Here is a 26,323-nt window from a genome sequence, read left to right as displayed (position 1 = left end):
CCTGCCTCCCGCTACCCGCTACCCGCTGGACTAGCTGAGCTTACCTGCCACCCGCATCCCGCTACCCACTACCCGCTGACCTAGCTGAACTTACCCGCATCCCGCTACCCTACACAACAACCCCACATTCCCATGACGCTATACAGTCCCATGTTCGATTACCCTTGACACTAAACATTCCCGGGGGTGGGGGTGGTTCTGAAAAGTCCTGACGATAAACATTCCCACCACCGTTTTGACTGGGCTTTCCATTGACGCTAAGGTATCCCAATATACTACTCGCGATATTGTTGGAATACAGTGTTCCAGTGCATGAACAAGCATACATACGAAAAAGTTGAGTAAAAAGTGACATTTTACAATGAGATAATAAACTGATGAAGTCTGTAGAAGTCAATGTGGAATAATTTTGAGGAGTGCACTAACGTACTGTTCACTCATAAGGAACTTTGTTACACAACGCGCTAACGCACTAACATTTAGAACCCTTAAAAATTTTGCTGCAGTCTATATATTGTATCTATAATGGAAGCCAGAATAGTTTGTATAAACAATTTCACGATTTCAAATTCAATTATACAAACGTAGGGTGTGTCTAAAAACGACAGAGGTCTCAGTAGTGTGAGCTCCAGCTTCCAAGACCTTCAATTTCTAAACCTGGGCCCTTAGATTTTAAAATGTGGTCTTCAGTTTGCTATATACTGGACTCTAAGTTTGGGAGCAATATGGCTCTGAATATACGATAGTTGCTTACAATAACTCTAATCGATACGTAATCTGGTTCACTATCTGACCAGGCGAAACTTGGCTTTCATGGAACTTCTTTGTACTGTACGTATGCATGAGTCTCATTTTCGACATTCATTCGCTCTGTACAAAAAATTCACAAAACTCCAGTAGGATGTTTTGTTATAAATTGTCTTCAATTTGCTTTGGAAAGAAAGTTGTATACCTTTTGTACACGACGGCTCTGTCCATCCAGAAATGCAGTTGTTGTCACAATACCCTGTGACGTAGGAGCAGGATCCATTGCCAGCACAGTTTCCACATTGCTTCTCACAGTTCTTTCCCCAATAACCTAGGCTGCAAACTGAAGCAAAAGAGAGCAAAATCTCATTTGTAAGTACAAACAAGAGTAGAACGTGCAATCAAAATATCGAACACTATATTGTTTCGCTCTTTAATGCTCAAATATTTTTGAATAAAAATCCAGATGATGATAATGAGAAAATATTAATTTAGTTTTGCCTTGTCGTTTTTTAAAATTATAATGCCCACTGTCTCGTGCCTGGGTAATTTTCTCAAATTGAACACAAAAATTGGAACAGATATTAGCTCAGAGGAATAACGCACTATACTACGAATGTGTATAAATCCACTGATTCTCATTTCTTTCTTCGTTTTATTCTTTTTTGACTCTGAGTAGTGACACCAACCCTGAAGCTCCAACTAATCGGATTAAGTAAACATTTTTTCTTTCATTTGGGTTAACATATTCTCAAAAGAACCGCAGTACGAAATTGATTTTCGTGGTCTTTAAAATTTGATCTAATGGACAGAAGATCATTTATATAATCTCAGCTACTCTCCAGATATGCACACATGCTTCGATTGGTTACAATTCTTGATTAATGGTATTTGTAAGTTGAATATTCACCACACATTCTGCTTCAAAACGCAACGTTTGACCATGTGACCTACACTCACATTGAATGGATATTTAAGAGATTTCCACACACAGAGCTTGATAAAACTTGTGTTCTTATGCTAACAATCCATTTCAAATACAATGGTAAACAACTATAAGAAAAAGACCCCCTATCCCCGCAAGAAATACAAAGCCCGTTCAAAATCCAAGTGGCTTTTTGTACAATTCATTGAATGAAGTACTACAAGATAGTAAATCACCTTTGACCCCAAGCTCCAGTAGCTCAGGTTTTAAACTCATTCACAACAGTGTTGCCATGTTGGTTATCAAACCTGCATCAGCTTCTTTACTGAGTAAACATCTCCTGCATAAAATGTTTCAGGAAACAAGCCATGTTGATGCAACTTATCATACAAATGGAATAAGATATAACGATTGTAAAAATGGCCACTATGGTGGAAGACTGGCACATTACAATTCATGAACAATTTGATAATGTAAAATCTTCTTAGTAAAAACTTCATCAAATGAACCATCCGGTTACGAAAATTATCCACAACAACATATTCAAGATGGCCGCTGATGTGATTTTATGAGGTCTTGTTTTCATTTAAGACCAGCTACAAATTGCTGAAAGTGTTTAACGAGAACCCCAGATCCCACCAGGACAGCAAGGATAGCAAGAGGATTAGATGACAATCTGGGAAACCTAATCGACATATATAAGGCAAGGGCAAACGACATATTGACAAAATATTTTTGTGAAAAATAAGATAGATTGAGTAGAAATTCCGACAGCAAGATTTCAATTATGGTTACAGTGGTAGTCATATAAGACATCAGATATAAACAATTTCCCATGATGATTCTACCAACTGATTAGGAGGAGAGGCGATACGAAATAAATATAAATAAATTGCTACCACATTGGTCATTTTGGACGGCAGATCGGTGCGAAATAAGTGTATCTATGTAAGGAACCACGCCAATACAGTGATTTCTTCAAGGAGGTTGGCAATACAAAGAGTTTTAAAGTGGTTGTAATAGCGACTATCTTTTGAAGTCAGATCGGCACCATCTTCGTTGAGGATCAACTTCATGGCATAGGAATAGTTCAGTGGCATCTCCATGTTGATATGGCCAGCAATTATATTAATGCAAGTAATGATGTGCAATGGCAAATTTCCATTTAACTTTCTACGATTAGTTTTCTGGATTATATAACTGCATAATGAATAATTGTTGCTCTTGCTCGCATCGAACCCTCAACTATGGGTTGCTAGTCCACCGCTCTACCAACTTCTATAATGCGACTCCAGCTTAATGAATGATACTGAATTATGCATAATGAATCTTTTATTAACCATTGTCAAAAAATCTCTCCTCTAAAAAATGTTTAAAAAAATAACGCAACAAGAAATATCAAAATAAAATGGTGGATGGGTGATGGAACTAGTGGTAGAGATTGTTCAAAGGCACTATTTCTAAATTAATTGCCGAAATTGTTAAAGAATAACATTTAGACTCGTTATATAAAGCACACAGATAATTAACGAAGGAGTTAATAGAAGACGAGGATAAAGGCAACAAGCAACAAGGTTTGCAAAATTCAGCAAATAATTTATGGCTATAGAATACAAAGTGAAAATGTAAGAAAAAAGAATTAACGGTATTCCATTTAATCCTAGACATGCAAACACAAGTCCTAATGATTAAAGTTCTGAATAAATTTTAGCAGAAATCCAAATTTAATCCAACGCTGGAAGTGTTGGTATATATGTCGTGGCTTATAGTGTGGCGATGTGCAAACAGTCTTTTGTTGGATCACAATAATTCAATCCAAGAATGTATCTTTACCTGAAATATGTCTGTAAATTTAAGTCTCCATTTCCAAGAATAGTATTTTTCTTGATCACTTTATAGTTCTTAAGAAGATTCACGAGAATTAAATAACATGAACAAATAAACTTCCAGCCCAAACGAATTTTTCAACACAAGAATAATATAACTGATTCTGCTAAGATCATACATCACGAATCAATAACATCATGTAAACAAGTTTATATAGTCTTTTACTTGACCTCAGGTCACAATTAGCATTTTCTACAAAATAATATTACATAATGGAAAACAACTTGAACTTCTAGAATCTTCGTAATATTCACTAGAATAAATATCAGTTATAGTTAGAATATAAAATGTAATAAACACAAAGTCCTTGACTCTGAAAAAAAAATAACAATCGAAACAGTTAATCCATACTATTAGTTAAGCTATTTAGCTATGTATTAGTTGTTTACAGAATAAGAAAATCAATGATTCGGGTCAGATAAAAAATGAACTTGATTCTGGACAAGGTAAAATCCAACAAATAATGTTACATTATCAATATCATATATAAACCTAAGAAATCATGCAAATTAAATATGCATAATTCTCTTAATTAAATTGTGTTAGACATTGTGTATAAAGTTCAGAAAATGAGAAGAAAAAAGCAGGAAGAAAATAAAAGAAGAACGAAAGAAGAGAAGAAGGAAGCGAAATTAATATGGAACGGTATTTCCTTGTAAAGCGAGTACCAAATTTCTTATTGGTTACCGTATGGTTTAGTTACAGAGCAATTCAGTCTCCTAAACCGTTTTAACCATAATCGTATGCGAAAACCAGTCAACATTAATGACATATCAATCTTTTGTTGCCAAATTAAATCAAATGCTACCATAAAATGTAACGGTTAGGTGTGTACTTTGTTGGTTCCTTTCATGTCATATCCCAATGACACTTTAAGATTTTGTTTATCTATCGCTTAACAAAACCGATATGTAAATTTAATGTTTTATTGGAATATTCTCGTTGTTATAGACTATTCGCAAAATAGGTTTGCATGCATCATGCATTGTCTGAACGTATTAATTCGTACTAATTCATAATGCACTATTTGTGTATCCCACTTCACCGTTTCTCTACTGGACTCGGACATACTTTTTCTTTTTTAAAGAAATGTCAGAACCGACAGGTAATTATTGTGGAGCTATAACATTATGGCGTACATGCAAGAAATTATGAACTGTCCTGTGATAGAGATGGACTAGGTAAAGAGCGGACAGACGGATGGTATTGTGAAATTACTGACAACAACATACATGAAAGTTGAAATCAAAAAGAAGACCTTATCAACATCCTTTGCTGTGTGTCAGTGCATTCATACGATTTCAAAGAAAAATATCTATATTTAATTTGCAGACGAAGAGGAAGAGGAGAAGAGGAAGGTAGTTATGAAGAGGAATTGGATAATGGAGGGAGGCCCAAAGGTTAGGTGAGGAAGAGAAATCTCCAGGAACGGACATATTTATAATTTAGCGTCATTCGTGAGGTATGTACAATTACAGAGTAAGCATAGATAAGCGGAGAATAACAATTCCATTCTTTTCCATCACTTTATTAAGTGAGCCAGACAAACAAAATACCTTTGAAAAGCGGCGCTATGCATCTCAAATCATTATTGTAACCTGTTCTTGAACCTATTGCGATACATTGTTAAGCTGCTTTGTTTGGACTTTGTACCTCACCTAAGTCTTTTTAGCTATTTTAAATATGAGAAACTAGACAAATATAACATGGATCCAGCATGTCAGGGAGTATCCTTAAACAAGGTATATTTCATGCCTTTGCGTATCCTTAAACAATGGATATTTCATGCCTGGGCGTATCCGTAAACAATGTATATTTAAGGTTATAGTCAGTTTCTGGAAGATACGGTGTAAAATGAAGTAGAATGCATTGGATGTAGATTATATAAATGTGCTCAGATTCTTTTCAAGAAAGGTACAAATGCCACTCATTCTGTAGACTCTGAAGTTCCACTACAATAGCAAGCAGTTGTACACGCATAATGCTAAATAATTTTAGCATACTATATAATAAAAGTTGTACTGAAAATGGTGCCTCTGCCTTGAAGTGCCAAATCTCTATATTCGAGGAAAATATTGCATGAAATACCAAATGGGACGTTGCGACGTGCTTCGTAATATCCAATATTTTGTCTCTTTTTATCCGATGTGTTTGTTCTCTCTCTCTCTCTCTCTCTCTCTCTGGCGGGAGGCAGGCTTGAGGTCGAAGTTTCCCCTAAATGTCAAAGGACCTTAAGACACCTTCTGTTATCAACATAAGGGTTAGTTAATGCGCCCTTGCAATAAATACATTTTCGTTAATCAAGTAACAACCACACATTCACGAGACTTTACATGCACACTTGCATGGTTTTCCTTGCTTCACATTTCGCATTGGTACACGTTTCTAAGCCAAAGATCGGTATTTTATGCCAAGTACCAAAAACATGACCCAAACATCTGATGCACATGATTATTCCTATCACACATTGCTAAGCATTTAATACATATCGCATGATTATTCCTATCACACATTACTAAACATTTAAATATGAGAGTATCCAGAGAATTCCTTATCTTAAGAACATTGAGGGTTATTGTTCAATTTTATGAAAGTCTTGTGAACACGGTACCTTGTATCACTTGCTCCTAGTTACTCGACATGAGAAACACTTTTCCATGCTGGGAGAAAGATCGAGAATTGAAAAGATGCTGAAAGAGGAATAGGTTGTATATTCTCAAATCCGTATCAATTCCTTATTGCGATGTTGAATATACTATAATGTTTAAATAATGCTGATGAGTAACTAATCACATATATCATTTATGTGGGTAACACAGTTTTTAAAAGCAATATGTTTCATTTCCTGATGTCTAATTTCTAAATTTCTAATATATTAGCGTCATGTTGACGCGATGATAGCTCTTTTCTCGTTTTTGTTTAACTTCCATCAATATTAGGCCTGCTATTATCAGAACAGGCTCCGTAATATCAGTTTACTCTCAATAATATCAGTTTACTCACAGTAATATCAGTTTACTCACCGTAATATCTGTTTACTCTCCGTAATATCAGTTTACTATCAGTAATATCAGTTTACTCTTCGTAATATCAGTTTGCTCCCAGTAGTATCAGTTTACTCACCGTAAATCTATTTACTCTCCGTAAGATCAGTTTGCTCACCGTAATATTCGTTTACTCATCGTAATATCAGTTTACTCATCGTAATGTCGGTTTGCTCCCAATAATATCAGTTTACTCACCGTAATATCAGTTTACTCACCGTAATATCAGATGACCTACCATACTATCAGATTAAAAACTGTAGTATCTGATCATGCAACGTAACGTCAGATTAGGCAAGGTAACATCACTTCAGACACCGTAATATCCGATTAAGCACCGTAATATCAGCGGGGGCCCCCTTAATGACTGAAACTCTTCGAACACCAAACTCAAGGTTAAGCGCAGTTTGCAAGCTTTCATATTCTTTCACTTGAGCGAAGTTAGTATCTCCTTCTTTTCAGTTTTTATGAGTTTGGTTCCTCTATTAGTAACATAAATTTATATTAATTCGGCATACTGGGGCCCCAGGTGGCCGAGTGGTCTCAAGCGCTTGCCTATACCGATCAGTATCATCTCACTTCTGTTCGTGTGGGTTCGAGGCATGGGCTCGGCCATTGTGGGTATGTGAAAAACTGTGTCGGTTGCTTCCCGTGGGTCGGTGGTTCTTACCTGGGATTTTAAGGGTTTTTCCTCCAATCGTTATACTGGCCGCCATGTAAAGTATCATGCGCTGAAAAATGGGGATAAAACCCGTAACAGCAATAGCTTACTCCAGGCTGCACACCTAATCTGGAAATAAGCCATACGTTCTTGCTCAAAAGTATTTGAGACAACGGGAATGAGGATTTGAGATAACGGGAATGATGATTTGAGATAACGGGATGAGGAGTTGGCTGGAGGCATGATGTCAGTGTGCAGAATGTAATATGCGGTGAGCGTGGGGACATAAAGTGGGAATGAAAATATGGATATGTATACATTATTTACACCAATTTTGCAACCGGTTTTTACAGTTAGGTCATTGAATGCTAGTGCTAAAACACTGTCTTAAGTTAGAAGTACAGGTAGTTATAACAGTTAATCTTACCAGCGAAGACTTTTCGGACGGCGGCTAATCCAAATAGGAAAATTATAATTCTCTTACAATATGTATCCATTTCCTAGCACTGATATCAAAGCTTTGTAGATCCTGTCCCGCACACGGTATGTTTGTTACTTCCTGATTGACAGAGGATGTAAAGCACATAGCGTCAGGTAAAATTTAATAATACTCTATTTACTACCTGAAACGCGACACTGATACATGTACTCGACAGCGAAACGATGGCGAGGTTAAAGGTCACGCGAAAGCGTGTATTGTGTAGAAGATCTTATTATATGTCATTTTAAAGCATTTTATTTACATCCCAGCAACATGTCATGCTTAATATATAAATGAACGGGTCATATTGATTTAGTAGCAAAATAATTTTACGTAATTATTCATTAATATGGTCAACTAAAGGACATTATCCCATGTATGTGACAACCTGCATATAGAAGGTAAATTTATCGACTTGACCTCTGAATTCGCCATGGTTTTGGGATTCCGTATTATACCAACGGGGACAAGGACCTGAAATGAGTGAGTATAAGTGAGCCTTCTCATTGATGTATAGAGGCATACACTGAACTTTGTTAGGCAAAGGATAACTGTGAGTCGGTATGGGTATGGGTGTGTGTGTGTTTGAGAGAGAGAGAGAGAGAGAGAGAGAGAGAGAACATTTAGTGTGTCTTTATAGAAGTCGGAGAAACTTATGCTTGATCGGCTGGGCTTCTGTAATGAAAAGATTTAGTGGCCCAACTACATGGATTGTTGGCATAAAAAAAAAACGTCACGCTTTTTTTAGTAATGTTTGGAGTCAGCTAGGGACATCGGGTGTGGGGTGGGATGGGGTAATGAAACAACTTAGTATTTAGTCATCGGGTGGGGTGAGGTCATGAAACAACTTAGTATTTAGTCGTTGTGGTCAACTCATTTGAAAAGCATATTCTGCTTAATTTCTAACAAATATTATCCAAATCGCATCCAAAGATGTCATACAACCTACATTGACTAACATGGCATGCACAACTATCACACATCCTACACTGACTCAAATCGCATGCACAACTGTCAGGCACCACACACTGACTCAGATCGCATGCAGAACTATTAGACATCCTACACTGACTCAAATCGCATGCACAACTGTCAGACAGCATACATTTATTCAGCTCGCATGCATATGCACAACTGTCAGAATCCTTTAATGAATCAAATCAGACGTACACTGTCAGACATCATACTGACGCAAATCGTATCCAAAACGGTCAGACATCCTATATTGATTCAAATCGTATCCAAAACGGTCAGACATCCCATACTGATTAAAATGACATGCTAAACTGTCAGACATATCATACTGATTCAAATCGTATCCAAAACGGTCAGACATCCCATAATGATTCAAATCATATGCTAAACTGACAGACATTCCATACTGACTACTCAAGTCTCAGTCATTAGTTTCACTTAATTTACTTAATAATTTGCTGAATGATTTTTTTTTATAACAAAAAAGTAGTTTTATCTGAAAATTGAGGGCAAGTATTATCTAGCTACACGCAAGCATACCGTCTTGAGATTTTCAAGTAAATTCGCAGTCTGAATTTCGGAAAGTTTGCAATTCAAGGATAGGTCTGCCGTCACATAATATTTTAGCCAGCCGTAGTCTAAGATATTTGTTTGCTATTTATTGCACATTGGTCGATACAATAATGCTAAAAGGAACACACACTATATTTCATTTTAAGGAATTGAATTGAAAAACTACATTTAATTAAAGTGTATGCCACAAGTAAAAAGCAATCACAAAATTATGTACGCTAACATTAACGCTGCATCATGAAAACTCTTTCGAATGGAAGAATAAACAGGCTACAGGATATCCACCCTGACCAGCTGCTGTTGTTCATACTATGGATTTTACGCCAGTTTTCAGCATATAACAGGATATAGATGGCGACCAGTAAATATGGTGGAGGAAGAACCCAGGATAACCCCAGCATAAATCACCGAACCGCGGGAAGCTACTGGCAAGCTTTCTCACATACCCACGTTGGCCGAGCCCGAGACTCGAAACCACACGATAGTCTTAGACCACTCAACCGCCCGAGGCCTAGCCTTGACATAAAGCGTTTGTTTACTCTGTCATCAACGTTTGTTCTCTGTTTTCTGAACCTTTCTCAATATTTAAGCGTGCAGTCATAGGTTGTACGGAAGAGAGGATTCAAACTGTATGCACACAAGCAAGCTATAAGTACCGACAAGACATACGTGTAAATCAAATACACAAGATCGAAAGGAATTAAATTTTTAACAATAATGTTTGCTGGAAAGCTTGTACAACTTCCCTCTGTAGACTCGCATATCAGAGTAGATACTCATATTTGTTATTTAGAAGCACACGATTCATATGAGCATATTTGCATGTCGACAGGGATCATCCTGATTTTAATAAGCGTGAAAGTGGCTGCGAAACACGTTGGAATAAAACACTAGGAATGATATGGTCAGTCATACAGAGCTAAATGTATATTTGCCTATTAGGTTTCAGTGAACATTAACTTGGTTTTTTCTGTAATATAGCAGCAGGGAAGTTGTACAGACCAGAGTTTCCAGACCAAATAAACCTTCCTACGAGAACTTTCTCCGTAGAAGCCTCAGAAAGCAAAAATAACGCCTTCTACGAGAGCTAATTTTCATGCATTTCAGACCAAGTGCATCGGGTGGTCGCGCCGGTGTGTTAGTAAATATAGCATCCGAGACAGGAAAAATAAATGAAGGGAATAATTTTTGTTTTTTTTTGCAACTTGGGGCTGCTTTGGCCAATTTTACGTCGCATTAAAATAATATACTTGAAAATAATATGAGTCAGAAAACTAGCACAGTTGGAGAGCCTCATTCTGCTAGATTAGCGCGAGAACAATTAGCGTCAGTAAGGAAACTTATTCCAGCAAAGGAATTTTTTAAGAAAAAAGTTCGTGATTACGAAGACGCGAAGTATCATTTTACCGATTTATCGTCGAGATTGTTAAGTCCAGTTACCGAAACAGTCGAGCGAGTCGTATTTGGTGAGAAAAAAGATAAGGATATCATGAAAAGTGGAATTTATCCCATGGTGAAAAATATTGAGGAACATACTCGATTAGTGCCAGGTCAGCTTGAACAAATTCGCCAAGGACAAGTACAAGCACAAGCACAAGCGCGGCAAGAACAATTGCAGCAAGTACAAGCACAAGCACAAGCGCCACAAGAACAACCACAGCAAGAAGAAGAAGAAGAGGAGGATAGTCGGGGGAGAGAACCTCGAGATGTAATAAAAGAAAAATTTACTGATGGTGGTTGGAGCACAATGACGAAACAATTTGATTTGTTTAGTGATAATATTGATGCACTTGGTGCGTTTGCGGAAGATTCTTTTAACAGTAGGGCGAGTTTTTTAACAGAAGACGGATTGAAAAAAATTAAATCGCGAGACATTTGGTATAATAAAATATACCGAGCTAGAGTTAATTCACCCCGGGCGATGAAATCGGATCCTATTTATTCTCGTTTTTTAGAAGCAGCAAATGCGAGGCATTTATTCAACATAGGAAAATCGATAGGACCACAACCGCAGGAATTGGGGGCAAGACCAAAACAAATAAAATCCACCGACACATCTTCAGAATTTCCTACAACGAGGAGAGTCAGCATCGCAGGAACTTCGCCTTATGTATATTTTACAAAAGATACTCTCGAGCATATCAGAAAGAGTGAGGATAATCTAATCAACGTTGCCAAATATGGTTTCAAAGAAAGTGATAAATATTTATATCCCAAAAATGTTGGTAAATATACCGAAGAAAATTGGATTCCCGCGGTATATTTTGCTTCAGTTAAAAAGCGCGTTGATCTTGGTGATCCGGATTACCAACATTTTCTAGAAAAAATAAAAGAAACAGAAAAACCGAAGGAACCGAAAGAAGAAGAGGAGGAAGATATAATATCATCATGGCACAGTGAACTACCTCCAGAACCAAAAACAGGAAGCGGATATACCATTTGCCCTGACAGCGTCGTCAACGATGTATCTCGCCTCGAAATATTAATCGGAGGAAAACGAGCTGGAAACAATTCTCGTGAAATAATCAACGAGGCCTCAGATATTTGTCAGCGATTGTTTCGCGGCGGTGTCATCGATTCCTACATTTACAAGGAGCTCGTTGACGAACTCATCGATTAAAACAACACAATTGAAATAACATGATTGTTCACAAACATCAGCGCAGACCTAGACAGGTCCGCATAGTTAACTCTCGATTGCCCGTATACAAATATATTCACGGCAATGGATTCGGTGACATCGTTAAAAGCCTCGTCACGCGAGTAGTCCCTAAAATCGGACCCGCAGCCAAACAAATTGCGTCAAAAGCAATAGGAAAAATTGGAGAGACTGTCATCTCTGGCGTTGGTAATTTGGCCAGTAAAGGCTTCGATTTTGTCAAGGTAAAATATCAAATTTGGTGCGTAAAAAAAAGCAACCCGTCAAATTACCTAGCACCAGCGAAATGCCCCCCGAGATCAGTAAAGCTATAAACGACGCAGCAAATAAAAAAATAAATGACCTAGCGTAGGAAGTTGCTAACACAAATCTAGCAAAGGAAGTAGCAAAGGAAGTAGCGAACACAAGTTTCATATCAGGTAGCGGTCTTCGTTTTAGATGAAATTCTTAATAATAAATGTTCGCACAAGTGCCAAACGAAGTGTTCGACATGGACGAGCCTGTAGGTAGAGACACATCCGTGCGTGATTTCCAGTATTTCTCATACGACGCAGTTGAACCAAATACAAATAATCGCTTGGAAATTCAAGTTCACGATACAACAAGATATTTTCTTCCATCTGAGGCGTATATCGAAGTTGTTGGGGAAATTCTTAAAACGGATAATACCGCCTATGCAGCAGATTTTAGGGTCGGATTTGTTAACAACGGTATTATGGCATTATTCAAAAACGTCACTTACATGATCGACGGAAGAGAGATTGAGTCAATTACTAATGATGTTGATTTGGCAACGACGATAATAGGCCTAGCTAGATACTCGGATGATTTTACTAGATCAGCTGGCCCTAGTATGATGTTCGCCAAAGATAATTCCGACCATGCTGATCATACCCAGTACAACGTCAGAAGATCGGTTGATCGTGCCAATCCCGCTGCTCCTGCTGACATCGAAGATATGATAATTAACACCAATCGCAACTACAATCTCGGATTTTTCACGCGAAAGTCTATGCTAGCAGCAGGTAACAGAAGATTCTCTTGTGCTATTCCGTTATCCCATATATTCGGATTTTGTAGGCATTTCAGGAAAATTATCTACGGAGCAAAACATACCGTTATATTCGTCAGAAAGGGGAATAGCGACGATGATATCTGGCGAGAAGGTACTATTGATGCCGCTACTGGTTTGCCACATGCCAATGATGCCGCGAATAATGGCGGCCAGGTAAAGTTACTCAAATTTACCTTGTGGATGCCAGCGATAACCCCATCAATGATCGAAGAAGAAAAATTATTGTCATTTATGAACCAAGGCGGTAAATCTGTCATGTCATGGCTGACAACAACAACAGATTCCATAAACACCAATATTAATGGTGATTTTACCTGGCGTATTGCATCGCAGCAAGGTACCTCTGCGCCTAGGCATATCTTTATCGCTTTTTTGCGTATCAGTAGATATCATCAAATGTACAGCCACATGATATTTGATAGTATCGGCGCAACAAACGTATCGTTGAGGATAAACGGGCAACAAGAACCATCGGAGGAAATATCGATTGATTTTGAAAATTACTCGACGGCCCGCGCGTATCATCGCTTGTTAAGTTTCATGGGTCGTGATCAAAATATCGATACCGGATTGCAAATATCACAGCTAGATTTTAATAAACTTTATCCTATCTATTACTTTTCCCTGGAGCATCTTGATCTGGTGAAACAATCCGTCGTTGATATCCATTTCAAGGCTAGAATTAACACTGGAGGTGTTTTACATAAAGCAATTGCGGTTATTCTCAGCGATAGAACAATGATCCTGGAAGGAATCAGCGGCAGAATGAGAGTCATCGACGCGCCTGTCGAGAAAATGTAACAAAATCTAGATTTTCTAAATTTAGATTAAACGATTATTAATATGCCATACGAACACGTCAGCGTAACTCTGACCCCGGGTCAGATGAAAAAACTTCAAACAGCAACAGCAAAGCGATGCGGTGTGAAATTAACCCTGAAAAACGATCAAATTCAGGGCGGGCCTAACAAACTGTCGCTAACTAAGAGTCAACGTGAACGTTTCACCAAAGCCAAATCAGCAAATTCTGGCGTTCATGTGAATCTTAGTATAGGTGCCATCAGAGACATGGTCAAAACGGGCGGAATTTTCCCTTTCCTAGCCGCTATTCCTGGATTATTATCCGGGGCTCTTCCGGCAATTGCAAAAGCGATAGGATTAGGTGCGGCCGGAGCTGTAGGCGACAAACTAGTACACAAAGTAATGGGAGGGCGATATGGTAAAAAAAAGGGAAGCGGCCTTTATCTAAGACGCCCCCCATACGGATCCGGCCTAAGATTAGCACGGCCTATTCAAATTTAGATTTATTCAACGAAGCAAAGAAAAAAAAAAAATTTTTTTCAGAGGCGTATTTATGCGGGATCAACTACCAGAAAAACCAAATTCTACCGAGACAGGAATAATAAATCTCGATTCAAATACCGGCCCTGGCACACACTGGGTCGCCTACGCGATTAATCCTCGTGAAGTTGTTTATTTTGACTCGTATGGACTAGCTCCACCAAAAGAATTCGTCAATTACGTGTCAAAGTTAAATATTCCGATTTGGTATTCGACACTTCCGACGCAGACGTTAATGGATCCACCGATATGCGGCCCAGAATCAATTGATGTCCTCGACGCAATTTCAAAATCATCCGACCCGTATCATAGGATCGTATTTAAATACGCCGTAGATAAATATCATGGTTGATATTTACGGAAGATTCCTCTACAGGAAGAAGGAGGTAGACGACGTTGATACATCAAAATTCGCCACCAGAGATGATATTAATAATCTTCTGTCGCTGTCAGAAGTAGATCCTGGCGAAGTTGCTATTTTTCAGAGCCGCGAAGGGAGATTACAAACAAGCAACGTCAAAATAACTGATATAATCAAGCGAGACGAATATAACGATCGCATTAATCAATTTACTAGCCTGTCAGATTCGGTATCAAAATCCATCGCTGATATCGCCGATATTATAGCGAAGTTACCCCTGAAGGCTAATATCGCGGATGTGGAAAAAAAGGACAACGAGTTATCAGCAACGTTGCTTCTGAAGGCCGATAAAACATTATACGACGATCTTCAGGACAGAGTGACAAAAAGACTTAACAGGCTAAATAACGATCTTAAAAAACTCGACGATACCTTAACTAAATTTAGTAAAAAAGTCGAGGAAGATATAAAAACATCCAGCGATACTTCCTCCGCCGCAAACGAACTAGCAAAGAAAAAAGCCGATCAAGCATCGCATGACGATTTTAGCGATAAAGTAAGAAAAATCAACGAGGATATTACTAATATTCTCGCCGATATTACCGAAATAAATATCGTAATGAGTCAGAAAAGCAATAAAACATCGCACGATGATATCAGCGAGAAAACGAAACAATTCAACGAGGATATTACTAAAATCAACGAGGAAATTAACGTGGTACGTGAATTGGCGCGTCAAAAGATCGATGTATCGTTGTACGACGGAGAAATTCGAGATTTAAGTGCGAAACTTCTTGACGCAACTACAAAAATTAGCGATATTAACACAACAATATCGTCAATGAATCTTGGAATATTAGCGCGTATTTCGATACCAGCGGAGGTAGAAACAAAAAATATTAGTTGTCATGTACCATTTGTGGTAAAAATACAAGATGTTGAGTGGACACCTGAGAATAACACATTTAGCTTTACTTCGCCAATTACTGGCGTATATCGAGTATATATTATCTCCTTTATGACAAAATTCAATGTAATAATGGACGATGGTTCTGATCTTCGTGAATATTATCCTGGCTTTTTGTTATTACTATATTTAAAAATACAACAAAAACTTTTAGGCTAGAACCACTAATTAGAACCATGATGATGGCCGATTGTCAAGTAATTTTCGAATATTTATCCGGAATATATCCAATTGGTTAGATAAACTAACTAATAAATGACCGCATCGGATTATCGATATAATCAGGCGCGTTCATGGCAGGATTCGCTAAAAAAGCTCCTCGACGAATATCAAACAAAAATAAAAAAATACCAGCGTAGATTAGTTGCCATCGATGTTGCTGTGTACGCGGTAAGTGCAATAGTCGCCGGTGCAGGTATAATCTTATCCGCGGTAACAACAATCGCGCCGATCATAGCAACGATAATAATCTCATCGACAACGACAATCGCCGGTGTTCTCAATATTATCGCAAAAAAAATATCCTCATGCACAAACGAAAAATTGTCTCTATACACGAGTAAACTATCCCAGGTCAACGAAGCGTATTCGAAATTATCATCGCTGCTTTCTGAAAGTCTCAACGACGGAGTTATATCCGATCTCGAATTTTCCGTGATGGTAAATATCTATTCTGAGATTGAACAAATGAATATCAATAATGTCGGAACTAACTCAAATCGTGACAAACACGACACCACCGATAACAACGCTGATATCGGCAAGCTCAACCAGGCCAGAATTTAGTATCGATTTTCCAATACCAATTAGCGTCAAGGAAATTGCGCTGTCACAGTTACGCGTCTATAATAGCTGGCCCAATGTTAGATCAAAACCATTCGGTAAATTATTGTCAAATAATTCGCTTGTTTTTGCCAATAAAAACAAACCTGATGGAACTCCCGATTGGATCGTCGTTGGCATACCAACAGGCAGTTACGAAATTGAGCAACTAGATAAGGAATTTACCAGTAGGATATCAAATATAACCGGCGATGCTAATCCAGGAATAAAAATATTAGCACACGAACCAACGCTGTCATCGATAATCGAGGTAAAATAGCCATATATCGTCGATATTTACCAATCATCGATTAGGACAGTGCTAGGTTGGCCTGAAATCCCACCTCTGGAAAAACCAGAAAAACCAGATGTTTTTATTCCAGGTTGGCACGAGGAAGCTCCTCCAGAACTACCGGAGCCAAAAAAATCAGATTTTATCACCGACGAAGGATGGTACGGAAATATCAAACACAAGCCTCTGATCCACAATGCCATCAATCTCATGAATAGCCACAAATTTAACTTGGTGATGTTCGCTTTTACTTTTAGGGACGAAAGAATTCTCTCGTGGTTGCCTCTTCCCAAAATTCCTCCAAATGTCGAAGTCTTCGACGCTACCAACATTAGCGGGATATTTCCCATAGATGGTATCTTGGTAAGAAAAACCATCGACGAATTTAATCAAGAACATAAATTACAATTAAATTTACTACGAGAATCCTTTCATGAATGCATCTTAAATAAATCAGGTTCATGTAGCGAAATTATCGAACGCGTGAAGATTTTAAATCAACTCGCGAATGATGTTGAATATTATCTCAACATGTTCATTCGGGCGATAATCGACGATATATCAATTGCCGATTATGTTCTTCCTATTAGCAGCTTCACGTTGATCAGAAATTCAGGAGAAAAACAAAAATTCATGAGAGTATTTGGACCATCCGAAGAAGCGCTATCAAATTTCAAATTTCCCGATTATGATGTTGATAAAATGAGAAAATCCGTCACTGATACCATCGATGAGTTATTTCCGAAATTACATGCCGCGTGGACTAAAAAAATACAATCAGAATCAATTCTCAAACACAATAATGATCAAACGGAAGGGGGACGGCATATCTCGCCGGGTATCGTCAATATAACGGAGGTTATCGCGATTTATCTTCACGCGGACGTCGTTGAAGGTAGCTACAACGTGGATTCGTCTGTGTCAGAGCAGGCACAGCAGGGATTTATCTTATATTCGTTTTCACCTAGCGCCTCTCCGGGTTTTTTGATAATAAAAGAGCCAGTAAATCCGTTTTACCTGCGATGTCACAATCGATTATTGTCGAAGATAAATTTCAAACTGACGGACCAGAATGGAAATTTGCTTGATATACGCGGGGAAACACTGAGTATCAACTTGCTGGTGAGATCGTAGAATCGAAGATTCTTAAATCTGCCCGCCAGAGAAAAATAACCAAAAAAAAAATAAATAAAAACCAGGAAATTTTTCAAAATTAGTAAATTACTCAATTTTGATGGGGTAAATACCCGTCAAATTGAGTAATTTATATAATTTCGTAAATCTGTTGGGGTAAATACCCGTCAAATTGAGTAATTTATATAATTTTATGTTTTTGATGGGGTAAATACCCGTCAAAATTAAGAAAATTGTACAATTTCAGTAAATAAATTAATTTAGTAAATAATAAAAAAAAATAATAAAAATCAGGGAAATTAAGAAATTTGTGTAATTTTATGTTTTTGATGAGGTAAATACCCAACAAATTGTGTAATTTATATAATTTCGTGAATCTGCTGGGGTAAATACCCGTCAAATTGAGTAAATTATATAATTTAGTAAATTTGATGGGGTAAATGGTAGTCAGAAATAAGAAAATTGCACAATTTCAGTAAAATAAATTAAAAAAAAATAATAAAAATTAGAATCGAAGATTCTTAAAATTTTGTTTTTTTTTGTGGCAAGAATCAGGAATCTTCGATTTTAATTTTACTCTCATCGACCAGCTTTTTTAGCTGCCTGACGCGCGAACTTGTAATTTTTCTCGACTCGTACTCGTCTGATAAACTCGACCTTACTTTTTCTACCAGCGTCGATAATTTAACGAAATCCTCGATTTGATCATCGCTGACAGACGCAAGCGATTGGTACATGGCAATCTGGATTTTCTTTATAAACTTGTATTCAGATGGTAGCGTGTACCTGTATTCGAGTTTTCCTTGGACGATCGTTTCAAATTCGGACCGGATTTTACCTGCGTCCAAATCAGAAGATAAATTTACATTTTTATTTTTCAGATCCTCGATGGCTTCGATGATGTTATTTACGTTTTCTTCATTCATTTATATTTATATTTGTAATCTTCAATTTCAAAAATTTTCGATTTCACCTTCCGAATCGGATATTATCGGAATATAAGAAGATTTGATCCACTCGCCGAATTTATATGAAAATGTTGCATTTTGAATTTTTTCTGCCGCACGTAGCACCGAGGCTTGATTAATACCAAAATACCTTGCGGCGGCGTTCATCGACGTGAATACAATTTCTTCATTTGTTTCTCGATTTAATGATTTTACCGCCTTAGCTGATCGATATCCGCCATTAAATTTACAATTTACACTTTGAGTTACCGCGCGAAGATTGGATAGTTTGTTGTTAAGTTTATTTCCGTCAATGTGGTCGATAACAAGACCGATTTTTATTGGTCCGTGAAAACACTCGTATACGAACCTGTGACAGAAATAAGTCGTACATCTTCGTTTTTTATCATTACCGACGGTAAATTTGAGATATCCAGATCTATTAACATTACCGACTTGATTTTTCGTTTTGATATGCCTAACGACACCATCAGACGACGCTTCGTATCCCTCGATCGTTGGATGAGATTTAAACTCGTGTGTCATTGTTGTTTCTGGAATCGCTGATTTCAGGCTCATATATGATAATCTATATGTCTAAATCGTTATTTGCTTTGAATCGATTAATATAATCTTCTTCGCATGTTATAACTGACGAGGATCTTTTTTCATAATATCGCCGTAATTCCCGATAATTTTTTCCTCCACAAGCCAGACACAATCGAGTTTTTCCTCGCGTGCCAACTTGGCAAACTAAGCAACGTTGTGGTCCTTTACTGCCACGCCGAATCGCATGTATATGAGCACCGCAATAATCGCCTCTGCAGGATTTGTCACAGAATTTTGTTGAGCCGATTAGTATCCATTTGCATTTACTCATTATAATTTAAACATATGTCTAAAATATAATCGATGGACGCATTTGATCTTGATGAGGCAGAATATATTATTCCTGAAGTTGACCGAGCGAAAAAAGAATTTTTCGACGATGGAGCGATTCACACTTGGTCGACTTGGAAAACAAATTCTATTGATGCTACGATGAATCTGGAGCGAGCTAAGAAAATAATCGAGCACATAAAAAACGAACACAAAGAAGAGCGATTTATCTTTGGAATAAAATTTATCGCACAAATGCCTGATGATACTTGGATTATTCGCGATAAACGAGATCCTGTGCGTGGCGGTAAGAAAAACGTTGTTCTCGATAAAAATTCTAAGCCCGGATTATTACTTGGAATCGATGGTCCTTATTATGCTAGATCCTATCCAGCCAGCGCAGTTGTTTATGGAATTTATCGGCTGAATAACAATCCGGACGTAAAAAACCTACCTGCGATGAAAGAATCGCCAATGATAAATTGCGCGGCCGAGCGTGTTATCGAGCACATGAAAAACGCCCGACGTGGATCTGGTTTAACACAATTAAGGCTAGATAAAATTAATGCGTGGGCGAAGACTGTCGCTAATGGTGCATCGGTGGATGATGTAGCTGCGTTGAGCAAGAAACTTAAATTTCCAATTACGGTGAAAACGTTATCGGGAGAAATATTATACTCATCACCGTATAGATCCCGAGGAGCACCAATCGAGATTGTCGATCACAATTCACATGCGTGGTCACAGTCGGTAATGATATTTCCACGAGATCGTATTGTCAAATTTTATCCCGTGGAATTTTCCACGGCGGATGTTGAGAATAATAATTCCGATGCCATGTTCAGATTTATCAAAAAATTAAGCGCATCTGATCCAATATCGATATGGTTATTTTCGAGTGAAGAAAAATACGATCAATTTATTCTACCATGCGGTGATATTTACAGGGACGAAATATTACACGAGTCGATGAAAAATCTCGCGGTGAAATATTCGTCGAATCCCGACCAGTTGCTAACGAATTGCTTTACAGTTCCGTCTGTGGCCGCTCATGCCGCTAGAGAAAAAAACTCATGGAAGCCTACGAGGAATGAATATCTCGCTGATATTCAACTTAGTTGTATCGAATACGGCCATGGCGGATTGTGGAATACCAAGTACGATTTCGAAGATATGATTTCCGTTGACATGAGCGCGTGTTATCCTGGAAGTTTCCTTGGATATGGCGATTGTGCAGATTATTTTGCTAAATTCGGCCATCCTACCAGCGAGATGACAAGAGTAGCAATTAACGGACCGTTGCCTGATTTTATCATGACCGGATTCGCTTGTGTAACGTCGTTCGAGTTTGCTGAAAATTTACATAAAATTTGCTACATTTGGTTCGGTAGGCATTTATCTCAGCGTCGCTGGGTCCCTACGGTGTTATTGAGATATATGCTGGATTCGTCGATGTTAGTGTCGTTGACGGTGAGCGAGGCGATTATATCGTATAGGAAACAGACCGATGTGTGGCTACCGACAGATTGTGATAACGCGAAAGATATAGGAAGAAAAATAATTGGCAAATTTACTCAAGGTGGATCTGTTGATCATAAACACCGGCACGCTAGATTATTTATCAACGACGCCGAGATGGATTTTATAATCGCCGATACGGTATCACGAGGAATATTTTGTAATAGAGAGAATATTATGATTGATGGAGCAAAGTTAGGTACCGTGATTAGCTACCTTGACGGAGAATCAGCGCAATCTACGCATTTACGATCATCGATGCTCGCTTATGTTAGTTTAAATTTGCTCTCGATGATAAACAAATTTTCTGATATCGCGGTAAGAGTCGCAACAGATTCGTTTTATATCGATAAAAAATACCAAGATAGGCTGAAAAATTTAATCACCGATGGTAGCTCCTGGGGGACGTGGAGAATAAAAAACGAGGATATTCTAGATTATTGCGAAGACGCTGATGTTGAAGATCGCGATGAATTTCACCAAGGTAAATTTGGAGAATCTTCGATTCTGGAATCTTCGACAGCCGCATCTGCATTTGACCCAATTTCACGCAGCAAATTCGTCTACCTAAATGGTCCTGGTGGTAGCGGTAAAACAACGCGAGTAATAAATTTATTTACGAACTCCGATATGATTGTATTGACTCCGACACATAGATTAGCGCGAGAAATAAAGCAGCGTGGCGTTAATTCGTGCACGTATCACAGTTATTTCAAATACAGCGGTGGATCATGGGACTCGGTGCGAATGGGAGACAAATATGTCAACAAGATTATAATATTCGATGAGATTTGCACGGTAAATTTAGATATACTAAAATCGATATTAGCTTGGCTGGAAGGAAAAAATACCGCTGTAATAATGTGCGGAGATCACGGCCAACCTAATCCTATCGATGGCGAATCGCCTCACGAATGGCTCAGAAACTTCGTTGATTATTACGAGGAAATCGACGCTGATTATAGATCTACAGATATTTGTTGACCGAATTTAAGAAATTGATTCGATTACAGCCGAATAAGATTCAGTGTGACGTAATGAGAAGAATAATCAACGAGACTCCGATGAACGATTTTCTAAATTTGTGGCGTCCCGATCATTTGATCGTTGCTAGTAGAAAAATTATTCGTGATAATATTCAGGAAATGCTATTCAAGCTGCATTGCGAGAAATTTCCAACGCTGCAGGTACCGTTATGCTATAGGCCCGCTAATACTCGACGACAAAATATCGACGTTACTTTGCCATGCGGAAAAGAAAAAAACTTGGTCTTGAATGATATTATCTTCGTTGATATTAGTCTCGTTAATGAAGCGTTAAATGCAGAAAAATCACCGTGGAAATTAGGCTACGCAACAACGATACACTCGTCGCAGGGATTGACCGTAGATGGACAAGTTTGGATCGTCGATGATAGAATATCTTGGTCAAATTTGGTATATTTGGCCGTATCGAGAGTAAGAAAATTATCTCAGCTAGGACGAATTCGAGTAAACTACATAAGTGACGCTGGCGGTAGTTGAGTATCTTCTGGTACTATTTGCAATTCTTCTTTGGTAAATCCGCGTTGTGGCGCTAACGAATCTAGGATATAAATCGCTGGTCTTCCTGACGATCTTGTCACGGCAGATATTTTGTGCGTTGTAACGCTCCAGGTTGGGTCGGTTGCTCTTTTTCTTCCTCCTTCAGCCTCGCCTTCTTTATATAAATACCTGACTGTGACGCTACCTAGTACAGGCTGAATTGTGGAATCTCGCTTTAGGGGTATATTCGATTTTGTAATTGCAATTGCGGGTTTCATTGCTATTGTTCGAGTCGTCTCGTTATTTAGCGCGTTAATTACATGAGGCAATCTTGATACCCAATCGTGAGATCGATTATCTTGAATAAACTCGCGCGCGTACTGATATCCGAATAATCGTTCCGCGAGCGTTTTATTGAATCTTTCAACGATAGCTTGATTGTGATGAACACCTACAATACCGCGTTGGATTTTCACATTATTCTTCTTCATCAATGAAGTAACCGCGCCAAGAAATTCTCGACCCGGATCAACCTGGAGAAGATTCGGCCATGTTAACGGGGATCGTGAATAAATTTCGTTAAATGCCTTTGCAATTTCCGTTGCTGTTTTATTCGATAACGGCTCTGCTTCTTTATACCTACTAGCGATATCAACGATTGTCAGAACATATTTGTACGTGACGCCGTCAACGGTATCGTGAGGAAGAAACATAAGATCCGCTTGATGGACCTCATTAGGGACACTGACAGTGAAACTTGCGTATGGTATTTTCTTAGGCGGAGGAAGATATATTTGCCAAATTGCCTGTTTCGATAGCCACGATTCAGCGACGGATTGTTTTACTTTAGCGGCCTTGGCGAGTTTGGCAATCGCTGATTTTCCTAGCCAAAATCCTCGCGGAGAATAATATATCTGCTCCATATTATTTATCAGCGCCGAGTACTAATTTACCTTTCATCGCGCCTTTTACCAGCCAGGTTGCTAATTTCTCTTTGAAACTTTTATTAGGAATCGCGTCTAATGCGTGAATTAGCTTGATATCAGCGAGATGCCTTTGTTGTAAATCTCCGCTGCGATATGCAAGATCGTGGTAGTAACAAGCTTTATCGATAGCGTTTACCGGATTTTCACCCTGAAATGGTTGGTCATTATCGTCGAGTCTGATATCGAGCCTTGTTCCGGGTCCACAATAATTATATCCAGGTAGATGCTTTTCTCCGGGATATTTTGCCCAGGGCGTTCCAGGTAGATTTGTCAAGGAGGCGGAAATGTCTCCTCCGGTTCTTCTAGTTTTCTTTTTTTACAAATCTGAACTTGCGTGTCTTGCAAACTTCGCATTCTCCTGCGATTGCATTTCTGTTGTTGCGTGTAACGATTTCGGTTGGATTTATTGTAGCTGTGTGTTTGCGGCACTTCACACAATATAGATCCATGTATTCTAGTAACATGAATGTAATTGATTTTTCAGCCACGAAACGACGCGAGCAGGTGAAACGTCATGCGATATTACCGAATTCGATTAGAATGATAATCATTGGTCCATCTGGATCTGGTAAGACACAATTGTTATTGAATTTGATTATGCGATGGCTGAAATGGGACAAGTTGTATTTAGTTGCACAATCCGTTGACGATCAGCGATGTTATCAGGTGTTAAAGGAATTTAGCGACAATACCGACGAAGGTACAATCGAATTCATCACAGACATCAATGAAGCTCCATCCGTGGAAAATTTGGACGGCGATGTTAATAATCTTGTTGTATTCGATGACGTTATGCTGGACAAGCAGACCAACCCGGCTAGGATATTCTCGCGTGGCAGACACAAGAACACCGATGTTATTTACGTAACACAGAGATATACGCAGATTCCAAAGGTGATTAGAGATAATTGTAATATTTTATCGGTGTTCAATGGCGTGGACACGCACACGCTGAGAAATATTCATCAGACCTGGTGTAACGGCGACATGGACATAAATAAGTTTAAAAATTTATTCAGCCGCGCTCAGGCAACGCCGCATGGTTTCATCACGATAAATCTTCACGATCCACGCAGTTGGTATCGAATTGGTCTCGATCAAATTTATTCATGAAAAAGCAGCCCCAAGTTGCAACAAAAAACAAAAATTATTCCCTTCATTTATTTTTCCTGTCTCGGATGCTATATTTACTAACACACCGGCGCGACCACCCGATGCACTTGGTCTGAAATGCATGAAAATTAGCTCTCGTAGAAGGCGTTATTTTTGCTTTCTGAGGCTTCTACGGAGAAAGTTCTCGTAGGAAGGTTTATTTGGTCTGGAAACTCTGGTCTGTACAACTTCTCTGCTGCTGTAATATCTCTGACCCGGAGTCTATAAGCAGTACGTACAGTTATGTGTATTTAAGGCAGAATAATTTGGTTCTTTCCTCAAATACCAGTCTATCAGTCAGACTTTTTTTTAAAAGCAAATACCGAGTAAAAGTTTTTAGAAAGTAATGAAAGAAGTCCAGGTTCAACTACACGTATATTATTTTTAAAGATGGTGACAGCAAAAGAGAAATGAGGATGATGACAGAATGATGTGTTTGCTGGCTATTAGGGAGCGTTCAGCTCCAGTAGGATTTGCCTCCTTTTGAAACGAAAACGTTCGCCACCCTGTAGATCAACATTCATCCAGTTGCATAAGTATAGGTAGGTGTACATATTTTAATACTATGAGTGCCAGTTATTCCGTGTATTTTCTTGATTACGTATAATTTTCAAACTGTTCATTGTACTATTCTGCACACGCCGGCTACTTGAAATCGCTTAGATTACCAAGGATGTCATTTCTTTCAACAGATGGCGGGCAGTCAGTTCAAGGGAAATATCAATTCTGCAAAGAATCTACTGGATGAATATAGTAAATGTCAGAGCTCTAAATTTCCCTTTAGTTAAAAACAAAATTAAGAAAATTTAATCCAGATAACAAAATAAATAAAAATTAGTACACGGTCTACACAAAATGTAAACATGTATATGATTTTCGTTCCGTTCTAACACTATTAACCATTTTAGATAGAAGATTTGAGTGCGTTTCTGGGGATGACCCAGATTAAAACATCACAGCAAAAGATTCATACAAATTTATTATTAGAAAATCATGTTCTTATTTTGCACACCTAAAACGATTTCAATATATCTATACCGATATAATATATACTATCTATAGTCTTCATTTAAAATAATATTTTTTTTAATATTCTCGTTACTTTACTGAAAACGATATCTTCGCTAGGCACGATTTCGATATGTTAACCCTATCTACAGTTTGGCGCATCGATCAAATATTTCAATGCTTTGTCCTAGCGACATATCTTGGATTCCACTGTTGCCTCCCTTAATATGAAATGCCAACTAACCAGTACTGTGCAACATAGGTGCTTTGTACATCAGTCGAAAATGGTAGAGGCAATGGGCTTCAAAAGGATACTTTGTAAGTTTAACATCGAAAGTATGCTACGTAAAAGAGCAAAGTCACAAC

The 26,323-nt window shown here is 38.2% G+C and overlaps 1 protein-coding gene across 3 annotated transcripts in view; it reads right to left on the bottom strand.

The window, feature by feature from the left end:
- Positions 1–7,839, bottom strand: part of LOC149796695 (uncharacterized) — a 47,377-nt gene extending 39,538 nt beyond the window's left edge. For all 3 annotated transcript variants that reach the window (XM_089961323.1, XM_089961324.1, XM_089961325.1), the window contains exons 1-2: positions 7,692–7,839; positions 953–1,090 (exon numbers count right to left, since the gene is read on the bottom strand). In XM_089961323.1, coding sequence (XP_089817449.1) covers positions 953–1,090; positions 7,692–7,761 — 208 coding nt within the window. In that variant the 5' untranslated portion in view covers positions 7,762–7,839. The remainder of the gene's footprint in view (positions 1–952; positions 1,091–7,691) is intronic.
- Between the last annotated feature and the right edge of the window lie 18,484 nt (positions 7,840–26,323).

Source organism: Sinohyriopsis cumingii, chromosome 6 (genome assembly GCF_028554795.1).
Source record: "Sinohyriopsis cumingii isolate HCF-2022 chromosome 6, ASM2855479v2, whole genome shotgun sequence".
In the NCBI taxonomy this organism is placed as follows: Eukaryota; Metazoa; Mollusca; class Bivalvia; order Unionida; family Unionidae; genus Sinohyriopsis; species Sinohyriopsis cumingii.
The sequence above is the reverse complement of the archived record's forward strand: the minus strand, read 5'-3'. Positions and strand labels throughout refer to the sequence as shown.